The 19778-nt window shown below is 37.9% G+C and overlaps 1 protein-coding gene across 2 annotated transcripts in view; it reads right to left on the bottom strand.

Annotated features, from left to right (window-relative positions):
- The window catches only part of LOC121299253 (A disintegrin and metalloproteinase with thrombospondin motifs 17-like), an 84159-nt gene that overhangs the window by 26279 nt on the left and 38102 nt on the right, over nt 1–19778 (bottom strand). The window contains exons 11-17 of one of the 2 annotated variants that reach the window (XM_041226916.1): nt 19466–19567; nt 17484–17629; nt 15387–15553; nt 13261–13388; nt 8593–8713; nt 7030–7104; nt 2757–2837 (exon numbers count right to left, since the gene is read on the bottom strand). In XM_041226916.1, the coding sequence (XP_041082850.1) occupies nt 2757–2837; nt 7030–7104; nt 8593–8713; nt 13261–13388; nt 15387–15553; nt 17484–17629; nt 19466–19567 (820 nt within the window). The remainder of the gene's footprint in view (nt 1–2756; nt 2838–7029; nt 7105–8592; nt 8714–13260; nt 13389–15386; nt 15554–17483; nt 17630–19465; nt 19568–19778) is intronic. The other variant, XM_041226917.1, reaches the window with a different exon arrangement.

Raw genomic sequence — 19778 nt, 5'->3', positions numbered from 1 at the left:
GGTGGAGCACCGTCTCCTAAACTCTACCAAAGCTAGAAGATGCAAACTTGTTTTAATCCTGCCTACCTACAGCTCTGGCCAAACGTTTTCCATTGCCTTATAGAATAAACACCTTTTTAGTCATAAATTCGAATGAATGCTGCTTAATATTGTCACGTTAACATATTGAACTACGTACTGCTTTGTAGTTTTCCATATACTTAACGAAAAACTGAATAGAAATATGTAACATTTCAAAATCTAACATGAAATACTGTACTACTAACTATTACGGCTTCTGGTAGACCAGGGCTACTCAACCCTGGTCCTGGAGCACCACTATCCCTCCTGGTTTTTGTTCCAACTGTACCCTAAATTATTTAGACAAATTAAATGCTTATTAGAAGCTTAATTGGTCCGAATAATCAATTTAGTGTACAGTTAGAACAAAATCCAGGAGGGGCAGCAGCTCTCCCGGACCAGGGTTGAGTAGCGCTGTGGTAGACTTTTGTGATATCATTTGGTAGCTTCTTTGATTACTTGATGTTGAAAAAAAAAAAGATTTAAACTCATGAAATTATTTTACACAATAACATGATACTCTCCAACACTAAAAAAGAAAATAATCTTAAAAAAAAACAAACACCTGCATTACCGGTTTTCTTGGAAAAAACGGGAAGAACCAAAACTCCAGTCCATCTTTATGGTACTCAAAGGACCTTGCAGTAGCCTAGCTGAATCTTTAAATCAGCCCTTGCTTCCCCTTAGTCTTGGTTGCTGTTGCTTATTATGCATGTAAGAGTGAGTTCAACACGGATTGTGGTTTTCATGCTGAGAAGCAAAAGCCAGGGTCAGTGCACCTTGAAATGCAATAGAGAAACACGCCTGCTGCTGTGTTTAGAACTGTTCTGGGGATGCTGTGCACAGCCTTGGCAAATTGTAATCGTGGTTGACTCCAATGTGGCCATAAATGCTATTCTGGCTTGCTGCTTGGCAACGTGCATTTACACGCACGTCAAATGTACCGGATCTTGCCTGGGTTCATCCACAAAACTTCGGCAGTAGGAGTCTGCCAACGAATGGATCCCCCTTTAGAAGTCCACGCTCACTCTTGGCCTCTGTAACAGATTTACTGCCTCCAGGGGTGGGATGCTATTTAATGCTAATTTCATTTTTTTTTTTTTTTGTTTGTTTGTTTGTTTGTTTTGCTTTTTTTGTGCCCTGAATTTGGCTATTCCAATTTATCCCAGGGCCCTACCTATCTCTGCTGGAACTGACTTACAACTGTTGTAAGGGAGAAAGAGTGAAAATAAATGTTTCAAAGTGAAGGGAAATTAGAAAATGCAGGTATTTCAAAAGGTCCTTTTACATACTACTAATTATATATTATAATATATATTAAAAATAAATCAACAGGTATTTACACAAACAATTCTTATAATTGGTTAAGCTGCTTTCACCTGAATGACAGAAGGAAGCATTATATCTCATCCTGAGGCAGAAATGTTCAAAGCAGATTTGCAGCGTTGGTCTTATAATCCCACTCATTTAGATTTGAAGCGTAACCAAGTCTTTTCAACTTCACTTAGAAATGCTTCCTCTGTCAACATTAAGTTATTATATTGTTCAAGCCTAAAGGAATACAATCAAAATATGCCAGATATATTATTGCAGGAGATATTTTAGTACTGTGCTTTCTGCATAGCATTTAATTTTTCCTCTAAACTGAGCTTTGACATTTTATACACTTTATACTCTAAAAGCAAAATCAAACAACTCAAATCAATCAACCTTCCTAAATTATCATATTAAAACATTATCTTAAAATAATAGAATTTTCTCCTTTCCATCCTCCCCTGAGATTCCATTAACCATCTCCTTTGCAATTGCCCCTTTCCGGGGGTCTCCCTTCACCTCCATATCACCGATCTCTACAATAGGGAAGCTCCAACAAGCATTTATTTTATATGATGGGATCACATTACCCAACATTGGACTGCATGATAATGTAATTCAGTTGTACTGGAAATTTCCCACCCAGACAGTTAACTACATAGCAGTGGGTGACTGACTGCAGCAGTTTCTGATGCCAAACCAAAAGTCACCCACACCCTCATTCTGCATTCTCTCCTGTTTAAATATTTCCCAAATTAGTTTTCCTTTCGCTTGCGATTAATAAAGCTGAACGTGTATTTTGGGCGAGTTCGGTCTGGTCAACCCCTTCCCGCCCTTAGTAACAGAAACATCAGAAGAGCCCGCCAGGGAGAAACAGATATTTCAGGAGCGGTCATTGATAACGTCTAAATTGATACAAACATGAACACGGCTTGCTTTGTTCATTCATTTGATCTCAGGCCGTTACTCCGCCAAACACAGAAGTTCACCTTCCTATAACTATTATATACAGCTTTATTAAAAATACACAAGTAAAAAAAAATCTACCTAGATTTGTTTTCTAATGGTTACTAAACTTTATTTAGTCTATTGTCAAATGGACAGATGACATCAACCATACTGATATGAATAATACAGACAGCATGGTAGAAACTGAAAGTGGCCGGCTGATGTCACGAATAGGGTTTCTCTGTGATGTGTCATGCAATGCAGAAGGCGAATCATGCACCGATTGGCTGAAAGATCCTAATCACTCTATAATGTTACTGTTAATTGTAATAATGCAGTTCTGTATAGCCATCTTTATGCTTTTTGGCTATCATTACAGAATATACTGTTTCATGGACCAGTGGAAAGTGTTTAACAGAAAGGAGACCAATTACCGAGAAAGCTGTGCGCTGGTTTATCCTCCACCACTTTGATTCTCCGGGCGCCTGCAGGGATCACAGTTGCTTCGATGTAACCTGTAGCAACACAAGCATGTGTGAACGACAACATTGCGGCGCAACAGACAACTGTGGAGAGACAGGGGGCTCGGGAAGCTCAGCTGCTGTTTCATCTCAGATCTCTATCACTGACTTGAAGAAAGCTTATTTCTAAATTTAGATCCAGCCTGGGTATTTATCCCAGGACAATTCAAATGGTTTGCAACCCACATTAGAATAAAGAAGAGTGCCAAAAGCTAAAACTATAACCTTGTCTTGGGTGCTTGAGGTGATGTGTCTAGTTTATTGCTTCACTATCTAAATCTTTAAGCACAGTGATCTGCAAGAATGATCAACCAGTGGTTAGCTACAGGGTCATAATTAGCAAACAACAGACACATTTATAAAGGTTTTCTAATCCAGTAAAACATACTGATTTATTTTGTTGGTGGGTACACCTTCTACTGTAACACAGCTTACATCCCAATTATACACATTTCTATAAGATTAATGACATGAACAGGAAGCGAAGTGCAACCACTTTATACTAGAACTGAGCTTTCTGCAAGAGAAATACGATTTGAGACAAAAAGAGCTATGATAAAATTCAGGCCCCCATCTCAATGTCAATTCAGAGTCCAGGCAATAAACAAAAACCAACTCAACAACACAAGGGTTGAAGATTTTCTCAAGATGGAAAAATGAAACCTGTTCTAAACCTTGCATTCATTTTTTAACTAAGTTTCTTTTTTTTTTTATCTCAGAAATAAACTGCATATAAAATGGCTGTTTTGTTTATAAGACACCAGTCTTTAAAATCATAATGTGGGTTTATGGTATTTCCACATAAAGAAGCTGCACAGTCTGAGAAGTTCTCAAGTTGTGCGGTTTGAACTTTTATAAATGTCAGAAATGATAACCTGAAATAAAACCAGATCTACAATGTTGTTTAGCTTTGTTTAAAGCCACCTAGTAAACAGTGTTAGAAAACACAGTACAGAAGGACATGGCTTCACGCATTAAGAAAGCCATACCACTGCCACTACACACTAAAACTACTGTTAAAAAGGTAGCAGAGCAAAAGCACATGCCAGCAAACACACTGTAAACACAAGCTGAATACTCAACAGTAAAACACCTCAGAGTTTTAAGGGTTCTTAATGTGGAGGTGCTACTTGAGAGAAACTGAACCAATCAAAAGGCATCTTCTTGAGATAGAAGCGCCTCTCCTTCAGATAAACGCGCTTCCGTGCAGTCCAAGACTAGCATTCATGTTGCGATTTTACAGGAGACAATCCTCTTGGCATGTCGAGCTGTGTGTTTTCCTTGTAGAGACTGCTCTAACGACAGAATGGTAAAGCTCATTCTTTGCATTCTCATTTACAACGACGATCTGGTCAAGAGGCAAACATCACAGCAGAACAGAGCAAACAAATACAACGTAGAAAAAAATAAACAAATGAATAAACACATTATCAAATACAAACACATTCATCAGATAACAGTGAATTCAGATTCTGATTAAAAACATCCACCGAAACAAAACTCTGTAGTTTTAATGCGATTTGAAATTCATTCCAGTCATGAGCAGCCGCAAGCCGAAATTAACTGCACCCAAAAACAGTGGTTCTTCGCAAAGCGTCCAATCTAATAAATTAATCTGATCCTAAAATTGGAAACTGAAGCAGAAAACTGGTATTTGTTATAGTTACTAGTATAGTATACACATAGCCTGAATTTGTGATATGTAAAGAGCTGTTTAAGTTTATTCTCCAGACTCTGAATGACATACACTTTGGAAGCAGTACCCCCGTCCTAAACACTGCTACCATGCTGCTATCAGTAAGCAACGAAGACCATGAAAAAACACCACAAATTCGGTTAACCACCACCCACCACCATTATTACTGTACTAATGATACACAAGTAGACTGTTAGTGAGGTGTTAATCCACAGAGTGGGAAGGGTTACCTTCAAATCAATTAAATAAATTTCAGATGAGTGGGATTTCTGATTTCAAAGAAGTCCTGTGCCTTGTGTTTGTTGATTTCTGTACATCCAATAGATTTCTTGTTTACTATATTATCTAAGAAGCATACACTTATACAGACTATACTAAAAAAAACAAACAAAAAAAAACAACTTTAAATTTGGTCAGATTTATATAACAATAAATACTCGTTAGGGACAATTACACACTTATAATTAAGAAGTGCAGGGGCAAAGGGACATTTTCTTAAAAGGAATAAAACAATTTAACAGTATAAAACTACAGTACCAAGCAATTGCACAGAACAAAACATAATATAGCTGCTCCTGGCTGCCACTTGCTAATTTTATACCATCAAACATTTATTTTATTCCTTTGCCCTTGCTTCATAGGGCCCCTTTAACTAACTTGAACTCCAATATTTATATATTACATTTTTAATCAACATATTGTACCAAATGTCATCAGTTTTTAAAACAGTATGTACATCCAAAGGCTTTGTTTTTAATTTGCTTTTTATCTCTTCCCTTCTTTAGTGTTTCCTAGTTCAAAGGGAATCTTGAATGATTATTTTAGAGGGACGATTCGCCAGGAGACCCAGGGATTCAACCCCATCCCAGCCACTGACTCTCACAGTTTGTGACCTCGGGCAGGCCACCTGATCTCCTTGTGTCTCAGTCCCACCCAACTGCAAAAAAGGGTGAAGGAAGACCCAACTGAACACGAGAGGCTGCCTCTCATTTGAGCTGTCCTGGATCAATCAATCAATCAGAGGATGAGGAGGTTCTCAATGATGACCTGGCTATTAAGATCATATCAGAGCGTTCACTGAAATGGCCTTTCTTGGGTAACGAGTGGTTCTTTGCCTACTGGACATCAGATTTTTTTCTTAAACCCGGGTGAATTCTATCAAACCATCCAGCAAGTTGGCCAGATTATAAGAAAACTACAAAACACTTCAAATCTGGTAATCGTGTCAGTTATTTTGATTCCTGCTGTAATATATTTGGGTTGTCTCCAAACCACAGGCCTCTCCCAGACAGAACAGTTATCATTGGAAATAAGCTTTGCCATCAACCAGGTTCCAGAATGTTTCTCTTATATGTATCTCTAACAAAACCCCCCCCCAATAACTCAGAACTTTATTTTTGTGCTTCTTTTAGCCTGCCTATTCTGCAGCATCTGTACTTTGAAACAAATGGTAGTGTTTTTCTTAATTGCTACTTTTCCAAGACATCCATATCCCTCAGCTAATGGGCAAAACATATTGTTGCTAACAAAAATAACAATGGAATGGACAATAAAATGGAACAAATCTGGCAGACTATACATAACATTGAACATCACGCTATGTCACAAGTTTTATAAGAGGAGCGTTTTAATGAGAATGTGGGTATGGAATTTTACTTGCACTAAAGTGATCTTTAATAAAATATATATTTGTTTTTTAATCCTCCATTTTTAAAGCTCACTGATGACCGGTTTCATGCTAGCAGCTCCTCGGATATGTGTGCAACCACTCCTCAAACCATGGTGTCAGTGTTCATTTCTGCTTACAGAAGCAGCAGGAACTGAAATAAATAACTCAAGTGTGGAGTACTATTTTTACATGATTATAAAAAAAACAAAGATTTACAGTAACCTACAGTTGTTACATTTCTTCAATTCACACATTATGGATAGAGATGCTTGTAAGATTATTGAGCTATTAATAAGGTTATAAAGTTTATTGGTGTGACTTATCTGGCCTTAGTTACAGATACGTAGGATCTAAATATGGATTTAAACCAATTCATATTTTGACCTCTTCTCACAACCAAGAGGACAGCAAGGTTGAATGGTGTAATGCACTTGATCTTACAAGGGCACAGGTTTGTCAAGTTGTTATTATTATTAATATTATTATTATTATTATTATTATTATTACCGATGCATGTCTGTTAACACTCCTGGATCCTCAAGTTGACCTTTTTTTTTTTTTTTTTGCAAAAAACATCCTTTTAAAAGTTGATTGTGTTGTTCTGTTCAGGAAAGAAAGGAGACCCCGCATTATTGGATCAAATCACATGTCGTTGTGTCTAATTACCTCCAATTATGGCCCTGTTCACTCATGACTCTTGAGCAAGACAGTATTTTCCAGGAGAACCCAATGAGAAACACACTCCAGGTATTTATCAAACACCATTTAGATGGAGTTTCTAACCAGGACAGAAGGCACACATTCACAGCCAGGTATCTTACACGAATAACACCTGGGAACAGCCCTGGGCTTTGACATCACACACGTAGAAACCTTCTTACAATGGGTAGTGGTGACTGGGAAACAGAAAAGGGGTTGTGAAGGGTTTAGTCATGTTAATAGGGAAACTGGTTCTGGAATTACTTAGACTGCAAACACACACATAGACATACACATAACATACCTTGTCATCATAAGCAAATTGCATAAAAAGCTTTTGTTCAAAAAACACAGTATATATCTGAAATATATAAATCAAGAACTACTCAAGATAGTACTTACTGTACAAAAATCAGTTATTCTAATATATATATTTTGGTTTACAGATCCCCCACCCCAGGTCAGAGACAGGGCATTCAGACTGTCCTAGGACTGTTACATAAAATATGAAGCAATACAAAAGTTAAAAAAAAAAAAAAAAAAAAACACTCAAGAAGGTTTATAACTTAATGATTAAAATAGCAGCAGTATTTAGATCCACTGCTGTTTCGATCAATTGAAAAGATCCGATTCTTTACTGCAATAAGGTAAATTAATTAAATCCAAATTATTGTAATACCTCGTTTTTTTTTTATGATTTTACACCTTCCAATATATATTTTTAGGGGGCTGCAAGTGTGGTATCTTTAGCAGGGCACCTTAAAACCAGAAGAATAATTAATTTGAATCCCAGACTGCCTGTGTTTCTGGCACAAGTATAGTGTGTGTAGGAGTCAGCCGCTGTAGCTGGTCACTAAGATTCTCCATGGAGCAGCTTGAGGGGCATCTCCTCTGACACACTTGGTAGAGGGCATTTGTATTTGTGGAGCTGCTTCAGCACTAGCGGTCCACAGTAGGTGGCAGCCTAAGTCACCTGTCACTATGGTGTGCTCCGCATAAGGATTTATACTCACTTTACAGTTATACTGCATGCATCGTGTATTGCTTATTTTTTGGCCATTGAAAAGGGGTCCTATAATATGTTATTTTATCATCTTTCTTTCTGGGTGTACGGTTAAGCATGTCTTCAAATCTACTGCACAGACTACCCCCCTGCCTGTTCAGGGAATAGCCTTATAAAGCACTAAAGACATTTAAGTTTGAATGATCTTGATTAGTGACTCACACCATCTTTATTTTTGCAGTTCGTGATCAAATACTGTAGACCCCCCCCCCCCCCCCCTCCATCTGCATGCTGAATAAATTGTGAATAAATAGGGAGGTCCAATACACTAGGCACAAGTGGGTGGAAATGTGAATCGGTTCATTTATAACAAAAATATGTCCAAAGCATTGCTCTATGAGTATCATATTTTCTTTTCCAGAGATTCCCTGTCTCCAGACTAGTGTGTTGAATTGAAGTCCTGTATGAGAGTCTGACCTGGTTTACTTAAAAGGAACGATAACCAAGGCTTTAAAATCTTTCCTCTTTTTGGCATTAGAGACACTGCCCAGTCTCCTATTGTGCTGCAGATCATTACTGCTTGACTGGAACCTGTAACCTCCTGGTTTAGTGGTGGAGTGTGTCCTTGTTTGAACCTCCCTCACTATGAATATGTACAGACCTGGAAAGACATTGCACTGACCTGTTCCTCTGGTGTGGTTGAAATCTCCCTTCACTATCTTGCAGGACTTGCCGTCTCCATTACACACGCTGCACCTGTCCTCCTTCGCCGAGGAGCCAATGACCCCATCACAGCCAACTTTCTAGTAAACACAAACAAAAACAGGAACCCATTAATGTAGGAGCATCACGCCCGTAACTGAAATGAGTTCTTTATATCTGGTTTCATTATATTATTGGATGCATGTTCCTTTTAGAGTGCGTATGACTGTTTGAGAATCTAGCCCATCATCATCTACCATGCTAAAAGTTATACGGATTAAAATTAAGCATTATATTATATTAATACTCTAAATTTTGCGGTCACTCGTGCCAAAAAAAAAAAATAACTTAAAACCACCAATTATTTTCCTCCCAGAATATTTGATAATTCTCTTTTTACAGGACATATTTGTTTAATTTGCTGGACTTTATTACTTGAGCAACAGAGAATAGATATGATTCTGTAACGCAGGGCATGATACAAGAACAGCTGAAGCAGCGGCACGTGGAATTTGTACAGAAAAGCAATGGGAAGTATGGAGCTAATTATGAGGCAGCAGAGCCATGAGGTCATGGGTATGTTACTGTACCTGCAAATAATTGAGATCAGTACTGCATATTGATATTGAATACCTTATGTGCAATTCTGCTTAATATTATCCCATATTGGGAGGCATATGGTAACGGTTAAGAAATAATAACAAAAAATAAAATCTAAATTACTTGGGGATTATGACTCATGTATAGTACATGTATTTGGTGTCTATACTGTTAGAAACTGTAAATTAACAGTAAATTACTGGAATTTGTATTTCTTTTAAGCCAAACCTTTGTACTGTAGTACTTCGAAGAGATATAAACATTTTTAAATGAATAAACTTCTATATGAAAAGTGTTTTAAAAAAGCAGAGCTGGGACTACAGTAGATACTTAGATGGGAGCCCCTTCACTTTCATCTCCCCCAGCTTGGTGTGTTCTGGAGTTATTGCATTGAGGCGAATGATACTGTACCGTACCTACTTGAACATTGAAGGTGTTAGGGGCTGAACCCTGGGTTAAATACAGGTTATAAACAGTCTCGCCTTTGCTTAATACATCATGCTGTGATTTAATCTACAGTGTCCTATAAGAAGTCACTTAAAGCAAACACAAAAAATAGAATTCGCTTTGCAGAAAGCTCACTTAAGGCTTGCCAAATGAAAGCAAAGAACTTTAGATTGAGGGCTTAACAATTTAAGAAGAAAGAAAATCCAAAGAGAGCAAGAATTACAAGACAAGTCATTTATCAGGGGTAATTAGAGCTGTATTTTGTAATGTGATCATCTGTCAGAAATGAAATGCAACATTTTGAATTCAAATTAGAAGCGGCTTCAATTCTGTTGTGTGTGTTGGAACCCCAGCAAAGTTCCAATCCTCACATGCAAACATGCTACCTGTGCCTCCTTACACAGGTTCACAATATCACTCTCAAGATTAATGAAACCCTGCCTCAGAGCCAAAGCTCAATTTCACAATATGATAGTTGCATATTTTATGGGGCTTCTTTAGACACAGTAGGGATCTATTGAATTGATTAAACAGTGTTAGTTAAACACTCAAACAACCTACTCCCTGTAGTTTTATATGTTCATGCTGCAAGTATACACAGAAGATGCTCACTGAATTACTCAATGATAACCACCTTGGATTCCTTCAAAAGAAGTTGATGGTTGAAATCTGCAGTACCGTGTATTCTCCAGAATACCCCGTAGGGAGATGCATATTTTATACAATACAGGAGGAGAAACCTCCAGTGTGTTTTTCAGTTGACAGATGTTTCTAATATGTATGGAACATTTTACTTGCATTATTGCCTGCAAAAAAAAAAAAAAAGAAATTCTTGGCAATTAAAAGTAATGAAAATCCTACTTGGAAATTCCTTCTGATTGAAATGAACCTATGCGGGTTCCCAGTTACACTGCCAGGCTGATCTGTGCTATTGGGGTCCTCACCATTGTTAATGATTTTTAAGCCAGTTGCCTTTTATTTTCACAGCCTTTTTCAGTTTACATGCAGTTGGCCTAACATAACACAGCTCTTTTTATTCCCTCAGGTGAAAAGTATCACATTCAAGGAGGGTATTTATTTTACTTTAATCTGTGCCTCTAATGATCTGCTCCCAAATGAGTCAAACAAGCAGGCATTTGAGACCAATTAAAGTGTTTAGAGACTGACTTAATCTCATCTGTTATGCATACAGATGATAATAAACAAAGAAGTATGCATAAGAGAGCTAAATACCCCGTTTTAATGTGCAGTGATCCAATACGACTATGATTTTTAGCGTTCTGATATTCATTTGGACGATTTGGGGGGCATATCTGTGTATGATCTACAGATAAGTTAGCTTCAGTTTTGCACATGGGGGATATTAACATGCAGGGTGTATGGAGAGTATTAACTACTGTTGTAAAGGTTTTATTGATGCCAGTGGAATACAGATATGGTCTTTTTCATCCACAAGACTCCCTGCAAGTAAAAGTATCACAGGAGACTAAGCAGAAAATCCTACCCTGATTAGGTTTTAATAACTTTTTTCCTAATGTCCACATGAAGCAGAGTCATATAGACATTTTTTTCCATTCCCTGCCCCTGGGCCTAATCAGACAAACACTGTGTCTTTTATAGAGATCACCTGCACCTATGGCTCATAATAAAACCTGGCATGAATCAAACCGCTATACAATGGGAGTTTTTATTTTCATCCCTGTACAATATGTGGAAGTGAGTCCCTCACTGCCAACATCTCAGCTTTCCTCGGCTTATGCACTTTCAAGACTGAACTAAAATGACCTTAACAGGACCTCAGCGAATAGTGTTTTCAAACTGTTTGGTAATAAGGGTATGTCTGGTTAGTTCTGATCCTATCCATGAATTATTTTAAAAGTTTCTGAGACAAATGAGATGTTTGATCTCAGGGGTCTCCAGTTATGTATAAGATTTTTAATGAAGGACAAAGTAAGCCAGTGTCTGGTAACATAACAGCACATGTGCATTGTAAGTTTGGAAATGGAAAATCTATATTTGTTTCATTGCATGTGTACATGTATTGCATTGGATAGGACAGCTATGCAACACCCTGAAGTAACTCATTCGGTCCTAATTGTGGTATTCACCCTGACCACGTTGGGAAACCAAATACCTAAGATGATTTTTTTTAATTTTTTTTTTTTTTTAAACCATTACATCATTATTTCAATCTAATTTCAATTTTCTGCATTATTTCAGTGCAGTAGTGTTAAAATGTGTCTTTGTAAACCAATAAAAGATTACTAAATGTTCCCATTAAACATGGCAGTGTCTGTGAATGTTTATACAGGTGATGCTGAACGCATTGCTGTCCCACATGGCTTAAAGTGCCGGAAGCTTCCTCGGGCTTAGCCAGGCCAGCAAGGATGCCCATGTCACTTGTGAGCTTCCCTCAGCTTGGGTTAGTTGCGATTTAATTGTAAACACATTGTTTTTGGTTTGCTTCAGAAGTTTAGCAGTACTGAACTAGATATTACAGTACCTAGATATATGACCAGCCCACCCCTCTGTGGGTTTAAAAAATAACCAGTGCCAAGTGTCTACATAGTATAGTTTCAAGGTATCAGACGCATGTTCTAAACAAGAGATCAGCTGATTCAGTCATCACATGACAGCATAAATACATTACAACAAGCAGATGGATATAAAGGATTAGGCCCAAGTGGGCTGAACCTTCTGCAAAAATATGTTATATATGCTGGGCTTCACTGTATATACCACTGGTATTACATTATATACAGTACAGAAGGCATGGCTGTAAAAGCCTATACCGTAATGTTTCGGACTATAACACACACACACCTTTTGGTCTTAACTATTATTGAGAGAATTTCTGCGTAATATACATGGATTGTGCATTATATACGAGGTGAGCAGTATACCAGGTAATAAGTAAGTGGGGTCTTCTTTGGTGTTATACCTGGGTATAGTGTTTTAATACTGTAGTACACTAAGGTGAGCTAGACCTACACTCATGTATCGCAAACTTCTCTCCTTGATTGGTTTGGATGATGGGCGCTTGGCGTTTGGAGATGGAAGCCCGGTTTAAATCCTGTAGCTTATATTTGCACAGTGTGCTGCTGATACAGAGCACTTAATTGCAGGGAAGACTCTGATCATTGAGTCCCAAGTCTCCCTAAAGGAGTGTACGTCTCATGTCACAAGGCTGAAAGCTACTAAATAATAATATGCATTACATGTCTATCCAAAAATCAAGGGCAAGCAGCAACTATAAACAAACCCAAGCAATAAGACCAGATTGTGGAAGCTTTCCCTTCAGTCTTGACCTCAGCTGCGAGGTCAAGACTGAAGGAACAATCGGGCCAATTAAGTCTGCACACTTCCATACCTGCCATGCACAAGTGGGGGGTTTGACATTCAGACTGAGGCAAACCGAGATGTAGCAACAAATCAATTCAGCCGGCAGATGTAACTGTAGTTTTCATGTTTACTACCGAGGCATGCAGTACTAGGCAATGCCTTAATTTAGAGACGGTAAACAGATTGAATTGGACTGTAAAATGAAAATGAGTAATGCCGTTATTTTTGGTACAACCTGATAAAGAAAGTGTCAACATACCTGGCACTTTCCATTCACACACAGATCAGTCTCATACGGTCCACATGGCGTGCCGTCAAGCACTCTCTCAGCCACCAGCTCAGGAGAGTCCTTTCCCAGTGGATTACAGAACAAGGCACACGGCATTTCTGGGAAAAAAAAAATAATAATAATAATTTTATAAGCTTATATGAATGTTATCGCTACTAAAAACAAATGACCAGATTTCATCAAACTGTTGGGGGAGGGGGGGTTATTTTAGAATGCAGGGTACAGGCTGGACCTGAAATAGCGTCCATTAAAACAAAAGCTTGCTGCAAAAAAAAATTGCTTTTCTGACTTTCTATTTACAGCCGATTGGGTTCTGTCTGAACGATTCAGAAACGCTGTGAGCATTGAATCCATGCAAATAACAAGATTGCTCAAGCATATAAAGAGATACAGGATAGATCTGTAGGCCACAGTGTGAACCAAAAGTGTTCTTAACCTATCATCAGGGTTGATTTTTAATAGCTTAATAAACTATGATAGACAAGTTCTTAACACAAGAGATAGCAGTGAATGGACAAAGTGACTCCACTCCCTGAATTGAATACAATTATTCTGTACATTGTCGTATGGGAACATCTCCTCTCATTGGTTTGTTGCATATTTACTCATGTCAACTGCAAGTAAGCTAGAGCACACTAGTCACAGTACTGCTTTATCAGCGCTGTAATACAATGCTATTTAAATGAAAGCAACATTTCAATGATTTGCAGCCGATTACTCAATGCAATTTTAATTTTACAAAAACTGGTACATGTCAACTTCAACAATACTTAACAAATGCAGCTCAACTACGTAGTGTCTGACATTTTCTTTTCATTAGATTCATCTTAGAAACCACCCTAGATTGAGTTAAATACAGCAACAGCTTAATTATGACTGCTTTTGAAAGGTAAATAAGGAGGGTGTACTGTGATTCCCATAGCCCTCAGATAAACCGCTCCACATCCTGTTATGGAAGTTAAAATAGCATACATTTGGCTAACAGCTGTTATATCTGTCAGACTGGCATTTAATGAATTGGACTCTGATTAAAGGCTTTCTTGTATGTACACACACACACACACACACACACACACACACACACAACACATCTGATAACTGAAAAGACAAATTTTGCTGAATAAGAATTCTTTTTCATTAGCTTTTTCTGCATAGAAACAGGTCTGGCACATTGCACAAGAGAGAGGTCTAAAGTAAATGCTCATGGTTATAAACAGGCTGTTAATCCCAGCACATACTATCTAGGATTGCACGCATACACTACCCTTGAACACTTCAGGAGCTCATGAATTGTCTTGCTTTATAATCATGTATACATGACACCATCCACGTCAGTATATTCTGAGGCCAACTAGTGTGAGCTTTATAACAACTGAACAGTTACAGTATGAACGATAGATAACATTAGCTTGGTATTCCCAAACTTCTTCATATAATTTCTCCAACAGTTACAGGACAGAAGGTCCAAACCGGACACAGCACCTATTAGTTACTGCAGACCTTTGTCCTCCTGGAATTTTCAGCTCATTAACAACAAATGATCCATTGCCACATTATGGGCCTGGTTCCATTATGACAATAGGGGAGAACACAATCCCATATGATCTGCATTGTCCTAATATTTTATTTCTTACCTGTTTAATATCATGTTACATGTGTTCTGAAGGATTCACAATTGTTATTTCTGCTCATAGTACCATGATTACTATATATTCCAGCAACAAAATATCGCAAAGACAAGAATAAAGAAACATATAAAATACTAGGATATCAAACAGGTAAGAAACTGATTATATACTGTATGGTACAGAAGCTGTGTAGTAAATCACATCACAAGCACATTAATTTAAAAAGAAAGACACAAGTGTAGTTGCCATGGCATTAAAAGCCTATAAAGTACCTCCACTGTTTGTTTTCAAACACACTTTCCCTTGACAGAAGGTATGTTAAAACATACTGAAACATTTTAGATGTAAAGATATAAAAACTCCCTTGAAGCAGGTACTTTGGTGTGTGTACTGTTTTACTGTACCAGTCACTCCCACGCTGGTAACAAAGCATATCATAATAAGTAAAGAAAAGGGTGTGACTCTCACCATCGTTAATGACGGCAGTCCAGTGGTTTTTCTTCTTACTGGCTTGCCTGTCATGTGACTGGCACTGCTGGTCCCGGAAGGTAGGAAACCCCTTTGAGCAGGGAGGGCCCTCGCAGGCTTTATGCTCAACACTGGCTTTCTGGCAGTGCATCCCACCTGGCCCCGGGCTGCAAAGGACAGGAAACAGCTGCTTAACGATAACCTGTTCGATCATTCACACCTTTAATGCCAGTGCTACTGTCTGTCCCGAAGGCTGTCAATTTGCTAGGACAAGTCTAACCACCCAGGTGCATTTCATTCTTGCCTGGAATACCGCAAGGCAATGCTAGTACCAACCTCCTTCCATCTGGCTCAGTGTATACAAAAAAAAAGTAGGCCTGAGGTAATGAAAATAATAAAAGGAATATCAATATACTAATAAACCCTAAAACAGTTAGCAAATACTGTAGTTAAAATGGACTGTAAAATTGAAAAAAAGTGCATAGTGAAAGCATGGTAAATCATCGGTAAGCATTATAAAAGACCGGCAAAGTACGATAAAGTATTTTAATAATGATGGAAAACCATAGATGAAAAATGCATAGTATAATCTTGGGAAAAGCATGGTACAGCAGCAAAAAGTAACTATACAAAGTAACTATACAGTAAAAAATACTGCTGTAAACTTTTATAAAGGTTACGACAAATTCCTTAAAACAGTCTAAAGCTTTGTGATAAAGAATGCATACACACATATGGTAATTTGTTCATTAATGCTAAATATTTAAACATCTGTAGCAGTACTTTGTGCTTGGTGTATAAAATACCAAATAAATAAAGAAATATTGCACATACAGTACATTCACAGATACATATTAGAATCCAGTCAGCTTGTCTCTATGTATTTAAATGTTTAAACAGATTTTTTTATTCAAACATTTTTATATTTGAAATAAGATGTAACCATCAGAACAGCCCCAGCAGATGAGGTGACTTGATGCCAGACGTGATGTATCGTTCACAATAGAGTATTACGAGTGTCTAGGTAGAAGGAAAGCCAGGATTATGCAAAGAAATGAGCCCCAAAAGCAATATTTGACAATCTGGAACAGCTGGAAATATGCTGGATACAATAAAGAACGTGGGGACCAAGAGCCTCGTAAATCCTTCTGGTACGCCATTAAAATACATTTTCACTTGACATTCAGAGAGGGTATATTGCAAATGGGCATGGGAGCTTAAAGTTAAGCTCTGATCCAGCTTGAAACGGGTTAATAAAAAGCTACCAATATATCTGTTCGGGTTCTAATGACATTTTGAAGACAACTGCTGAAATCATTAAGCACAGCTCCAATAAGCAAACGTGCTTTCACTTTCTGGAAAGCTAATTGCCTTTTAATGCAGCTCTTCAGACTGCACTTTGATTGCTGCGTTGTCTTCTTTAGAATTATATCAAGGCCACTTTCAATAGTCAAAAGAGTATGCTTGTCTGATGGCGATCCAAGTTCAGTGATGCACATGGTCTTGGGACTTACTCTAGTTTTTAGCCTTATTTGACAAACAATTATTGCAACATTAAGATTGTGCTGGTCTATTACTGGTTTACTGCAGTGGAAATATGCATGCATACAGATATGTGGCACAACTTTTAAACAACCCCTCGTTGGCAGGATGGAAGATTCAACACCTCATTGTGGAAGATGTTCTATATCCAGGAAAGATGAAAGGGGTAGAGATATTGCGGTTTGAGTCCTGTGGTTGGGTACCAACATCAGACTAAGAAATGAAAAGGCACGTGTGTGTCAGTGCCCTATTCACAAAGCTAGTGTTCATTTACTTACAGAAAGTCTCTTAAAAACAAAAGTTTAATATCCAAGAAACTATTGTTAAAGAATCCAACAGCAGTTGAATACCAAACTTTAGTTTATTCATAAAAAGGGAATAAAACATCCTTTGTTATTCACAGGCTTTGTGAATAGATGCCCTTAAGCTCCTACCTGGAGCTTAGCACAGACAACAGACAGGTAGGAGGACGCATAAAAGAGTTTACAAATTGCAACTGTCAGACACAGTGTATAGTATCGGTTCTTCCACAGCTCTCTTTCCTTATTCACTTACGGTGGGTTGTCACACTTCCGCTGCCTGAATCTGGCTCCAGTGCCACAGGTCCTGCTGCACACACTCCACTGACTCCAGGAGCTCCAGTCTCCGTCCACATGCTGTGGGATCGGGGTCTTACTGACGCACTCTCCAGCCCTGCACCACTGAAAGATACCCAGGAGAGAACGCAATGCAACACACCACTGTGGAATCCAGCGTTCATGGCTCACTAGCGGCTCTTGTACTATTTTTATACATTTTCCACTATATGCAGTTTTAGATTTATTCATTCATTAGTAAACAAATATCTGAACACTTAAATGTTACCAACACTGTACATTCAACTGCATTCCTGTATTGCTTTATACTCTACAGCAGTGGTTTTCAAATCTTTTAGGCCCTGTACCCCTTTTCAAATAATCTAGTCTACCGTGTACCCCCATCCGAGATAAGGTCATAATATACCTATGAAAACATGAACAAATGTGGTCTTTTGTATTACTAGAGTAAGTACTGTAAATGAAAAACTGTTGATAAAAACGAACAAAATAAAATGCAATTAGTTAACCACAGTGCAAATGCACCAATTCAAAATGCTATGTAAAATTATTAGTCCAAATGAAGAGTCCAAAAACAGGTTATGCTTCTGAAAAACAAAACTAAAGTTCCAAGTTTCTTCCAACAAATGCAGAACTGTAGAGGAAAACAGATTTTTTAAGTTACAAATATAGGCTTTTTTTGCATTAAACTCAAACTTTATCGTTGAACGCTTGAGCTGACACAATGCAAAATGCTATGTGTGTCTTGTGCAAATCCAGCCAGAATAAGCACATTGTTCTGAAGAGAATATTTCCAAAACTTAAATTTGTTGAACGTAGAACGTGGATATTTATATCGGGCAGTCAAAAATGACTTTTAGCAAAATGCTTCCATGTTAAAGTGTTTAGTGCAGTAGTCAGTTCATGTTAATCAGCTAAAAAGCCAATTAAAGCTTGTTGCTGGGCACTCGCTGTATGATATGAACACACTCAATAGGTCTGGAGTAGGGAATCCAATTCCAGACATTTTCCCAATCCTAGAATTTAGGGAACAAGTGAGTGATTTCACTGTCTAAAGCTCAGCTGCCAGCTCAACTCAATAAAGAAAGGGGATTGTGACCAGGAGGTTCCAGGTTCAGTCCCAGCCACTGTCTCACTATGTGTGACCCAAGCAAGTTACTAAGCTCCTTGTGCTCTGTCCTTCAGATAAGACATAAAACTGAGGTCCTATTGTAAGTGACTCTGCAGCAAAATTTGTGATGCATAGTTCACACGCAAGTCTCTGTATGTTGCTTTGGATAAAAGTGTCTGCTGTTATTTAAAAAGGTAAATGTAGATCAAACACTGAACTAATTAAACTATTAACACTTAACATTTAAACTCCAGAAAGTAAACTAACCTAGTAAATACTCCACATTTTTAAAAGATGCAACATCATACAATGACAATCTTTGAGGTTTTATTTTTTGTTTATTTTTTAGCCCAGACTGCAGTAACTAACGGCCTGCTATTTAGATAGGTAAATTAGCCAAGTGTGCACGCAATGAAACAGCTGTGGTTTTATTTGAAGAGATCCAACCTTGTTGATTCGATTGCTAAGTGGCAAAATACGTGGTTAAAAAAAAAATGTTATCCACCATTATAGGAATTTTCTCGTGTACCCCCTGACGAGAGCTTGTGTACCCCAGTTTGAAAACCACTGCTCTAGAGAATAGCAGAAGGCAGGAATTTTATTGGGGCGATTTTATGGTGAAATAAAAAAAAAACAACTAGAAATTCTGTGTTAAGAAAAAGATCTAGGAACTTATATTTTATAATGATACCTATTCCTGACTATAATGGTGTCTGATCTTCTATTCTGCATGCTTTTAGAATGGTAGTGGGTAACAATAACCTTTTTAAATGACACTAGTTTTCTATGTATGTTCTTATCAAATCCTCTTATGAACCGGGTCAGCTCACCTTGTCTGCCCCACATTCTGTGCCGTCCAGTGGGGGATCCAGTTTGGTTTTGCAGGATGTGTCTCCTTCGACCAAACACCACAAACCAGCACACATCAGATGCTAGAACAAGCAAACAAGCACAAGTTACAGCCTTCCTTTTCCCAGTTACCAGCTGCACATCGGTAACTATATCATTTCCATCTCCATAATGATACATTGATTCCTTGTTAGCTTCTTTTCGCAATTTGAAGACTAAATATCGTTATTCTACAATAACAATACAAAAAACAAGGTAATGGGATGAGTTGTATCCCAATGGTTTATTAATCAA

The sequence above is a fragment of the Polyodon spathula genome, chromosome 24 (assembly GCF_017654505.1).
Source record: "Polyodon spathula isolate WHYD16114869_AA chromosome 24, ASM1765450v1, whole genome shotgun sequence".
In the NCBI taxonomy this organism is placed as follows: Eukaryota; Metazoa; Chordata; class Actinopteri; order Acipenseriformes; family Polyodontidae; genus Polyodon; species Polyodon spathula.
This window is presented reverse-complemented; position numbering and strand designations above follow the sequence as displayed.